Genomic DNA, 4,156 nt, shown 5'->3' with positions numbered 1-4,156 from the left:
AAGAAATAAGTAAATGAATATGGAAATGAATAAATAAATGAATAAATAAACCATGAATAAATTGATAAGTAAATGAATGAATAAGTAAATAATAATGATAGATACATGAATAAATAAAGAAAAAATAAATGAGGGAATAAATAGAATAGACAGATAAATAGATAAATAAATGAATGAGTTAATAAATAAAACTTAAATGAATAAATGAATAAATATTGAAAAAATAAATGAATGAATGAATAAGGAATAAAAAAATAATTGAATAGGAAATAAATGATAATGAATAATTAGAAAAATTGATAGATACATATGGAAATAAATAAAGGAAGGATTAATAATAAAATGATAAATAAATAAATTTACAGTATGTGGAAATAGATAATTGAATGAATAAATAGATAAATTAATAAATAAATAAATACGGAATAATTGAAAGATTGAATTTTGCCTCTAAGGAAGGGTCCTGCCCGGCCCCGACGCCTGGCCATATAACCTAAGTTATATAAACATAATTTGAAAATCTAATATACGAGAGAGAGAGAGAGAGAGAGAGAGAGAGAGAGAGAGAGAGAGAGAGAGATTTGAATCATTTGAATTAAGAAATTTATTAAAGTATATGAAACATCTATTTCGAAAATAAATATGAAAGATTTATTATTATTATTATTATTATTATTATTATTATTATTATTATTATTATTATTATTATTATTATTATTACTAGCTAAGCTATACTCCTAGTTGGAAAAGCAGGATGCTATAAGCCTAAGGACCCCAATAGGGAAAATAAGGAAATGGATGAATTACAAGAGAAGTATTGAACAATTGACAAACAAATAAATATTGAACAAATCAAAAACACATTTTAAGGACAGTAACTGAATTGAAATAGATCTTTCATATATAAATTATATAGAGAAACTTATGTCAGCTTGTTCATCATTCGCTGCAAATTTGAACTTTCGAAGTTCCACCTTTTCATGGCATACGTTTTTCAAGGACGAATTCAGCCTATTTATACTTCAAGTCATCTTGGAACAACATTGCTAAGCTTAGAAATGATTACATTAATGATTCCAGCGGTTGATAAGCATGATTATTTCTCTTTTGAACGTAATTCATAAGGAAATTAATTATGTAGTCTGATAAATTCTCAGTTTTATATATAAAAAAAACAACAGGTGTTGTGAAGTCACAACGAAGGTTCGCCCAGGCATCGAGAAAATCTTCTTCTTCTTCTTCTTCTTGAAAACCAGTACTATTCCAGCCACGTTCATTCAACCCAGTGGTTACCGGTCGAGACTAAGTCCAGTGGTGCTTGGGCCTTCTTTGGACTCGCTTAGTTGCATCGCTGTGAGTGTATAAAGTTAAACGTAGGCTAGGCCTAATACTACAAACCCATCATCTACACAACGCAGAAATATAAATTGAGCTTTCTGTCTGGAGTTATAAACAAGGTATAAAAGCAGGTATAGTTATTTTCAGAGTTTGTAGTCTATCGAAAAGCAAAATGATATTAGGAAAATATTGTCAGTGTTGTGGTTAGCCATCTCCCTACACCCGGAGCTAGACTTATATTCTTTAGGAAAACGTATAGTGTTAAGAAATATCCAATACGTATATCACTTGTGAAAAGGTACCTTCTGAAAATCCTTTCAAGATATCATCTGAAATTGTTTTTATAAACGTGTCATTTGATATGGGAAATTTGTTGTGTACATATTATATGTTTTGCTTGGGCCCGATGTTGTGTAGCATCACACACTTTAGGTAAAAAGGCGTATATATATATATATATATATATATATATATATATATATATATATATATATATATATATATATATATATATATATATATATATATATATATATATATATATATATAATTTATAAAGATGTACACGCATATATATATATATATATATATATATATATATATATATATATATATATATACTGTACATAAATATATATATATATATATATATATATATATATATATATATATATATATATATATATATATATATATATATATATACATATGTGTGTGAATACACACACACACACACACACACACACACACATATATATATATATATATATATATATTTATGTATGCATATATATGTATACATAAATATATATATATATATATATATATATATATATATATATATATATATATATATATGTATGTATATATATATATATATATATATATATATATATATATATATATATATATATATATATATATATATATATATATATATATATATATACACAAAATTTAGAAAAGGTAGAAGCTGTATTGTACAGCAATACGTTGAATATAGAAGTCCAATTTTGATGGCATCTATAGTATACAACGGCCAATTTTGTGGAGAGTCCTGCGTTATTATGGAATTCCTCTTGAATATGTAAATTTGATTGACCTTATCATGGGCATAATAAGTGCAAAGTTAATGTTAGTGGTGTCTTATCAAATGAATTTCCAGTGAACAGCGGAGTACTCCAAGGGAATGTGTGGTCGCCTATGTTGTTTATCTTCCTCATGAATTTTGTATTGCGTTGGAGATGATGCAGAAGGATTGGACTGGATTGGTAATAGGAAATTAGCTGACCTAGAGTATGCTGTTGATGCTGTCCTTATTAGCAGAACACCACAGGATTTGCAATGCTTGCTTACCAGAATGCATGAAATATGACACGAGGTTGGGCTCAAGATAAATAGAAGAAAGACATAGATGATGTGAATGGAATATGCAATGGAAAGAGAAAGGATTAATGAGGTACAATCCATTAAATATTTAGTAACTATGATCTCCAATAAAGGGTCATTAGAATTGGAGTTCAGTGAGAGATTGAAAAAAAAAAAGTAAACCAGACAATAGGTAGGTGAAGTAAAATTTGGAAATCAAATCGCCAGAAATTACACATATAGATTAGACTATATATCAGTTTAGTGAGATCTGTGTTATTGTATGGACATGAGTCGTGGTATGACAATGAAGTAATCTCCAATATATTTAGTAGGTCCAAGAACAAATCCCTCAGAAGGATATTGGGAGTTAGATGACAGAATGGGATTTGAAACGAAACTATGAGAGAGATTACTCGAGTGCCATATGTGAATAAAAATTATGGTGAGGGGTAGATGGATATATATATATATATATATATATATATATATATATATATATATATATATATATATATATATATAGCTTTCGAGAAGATTTCCCACCCTAACATTCACTGGCAAAGCTAAAACAGTCCACAGATAAAGCAAATTTGAATCACCAATAATAAATAGGTTGGCCAGGGCACCAGCCACCCATTGAGATACTACCGCTAGAGAGTTATGGGGTCCTTTGACTGGCCAGACAGTACTGCATTGGATCCTTCTCCCTAGTTACGGTTCACTTCCCCTTTGCCTACACATACACTGAATAGTCTGGCCTATTCTTTACAGACTCTCCTCTTTCCTCATTCACCTGACATCACTGAGATTACCAAACAATTCTTCTTCACCAAAGGGGTTAACTACTGCACTGTAATTGTCCAGTGGCTACTTCCTCTTGGTAAGGGTAGAAGAGACTCTTTAGCTATGGTAAGCAGCTCTTCTTGGAGAAGGACACTCCATAATCAAACCATTGTTCTCTAGTCTTGGGTAGTGCCATAGCCTCTGTACCATGGAATTCCACTGTCCAGGGTTAGAGTTCTCTTGCTTGAGGGTACACTCGGGCACACTATTCTATCTCGTTTCTCTCCCACCTGTTTTGTTAAAGTTTTTATAGTTTATATAGGAAATATTTATTTAAATGTCATTGTTCTTAGAATATATTATTTTTCCTTGTTTCCTTTCCTCACTGGGCTATTTCCCCCGTTGGGCTTATAGCATCTTGCCTTTCCAACTGAGTTGTAGCTCAGCAAGTAATAATAATAATAATAATAATAATAATAATAATAATAATAATAAATTTTCTCCTTCAGCAGCTGCCAGGATGCGAATCAAGATTTGGGAGCCCAAAGACTGCCTGTGTGGCTTCGATTGTAAAAAGGCGTCAATCCTTATAGGGAGGTGTAATGTGGTAAGTAAGAAGAACATTTTTTATGTACTAGTGTACCCGAGCCGTCAAAAATGACGG

The 4,156-nt window shown here is 30.1% G+C and overlaps 1 protein-coding gene across 4 annotated transcripts in view; it reads left to right on the top strand.

The window, feature by feature from the left end:
• Nucleotides 1-1,301: 1,301 nt before the first annotated feature.
• LOC137622550 (uncharacterized) overlaps nucleotides 1,302-4,156 on the top strand; it is a 20,437-nt gene continuing 17,582 nt past the window's right edge. The window contains exons 1-2 of one of the 4 annotated variants that reach the window (XM_068353161.1): nucleotides 1,302-1,457; nucleotides 4,005-4,099. In XM_068353161.1, coding sequence (XP_068209262.1) covers nucleotides 4,013-4,099 — 87 coding nt within the window. In that variant the 5' untranslated portion in view covers nucleotides 1,302-1,457; nucleotides 4,005-4,012. Of the gene's footprint in view, nucleotides 1,470-4,001; nucleotides 4,100-4,156 lie in introns of all 4 variants that reach the window. The other 3 variants (XM_068353155.1, XM_068353176.1, XM_068353168.1) reach the window with 3 other exon arrangements.

Source organism: Palaemon carinicauda, chromosome 2 (genome assembly GCF_036898095.1).
Source record: "Palaemon carinicauda isolate YSFRI2023 chromosome 2, ASM3689809v2, whole genome shotgun sequence".
Lineage (NCBI taxonomy): Eukaryota > Metazoa > Arthropoda > Malacostraca > Decapoda > Palaemonidae > Palaemon > Palaemon carinicauda.
The sequence above is the reverse complement of the archived record's forward strand: the minus strand, read 5'-3'. Positions and strand labels throughout refer to the sequence as shown.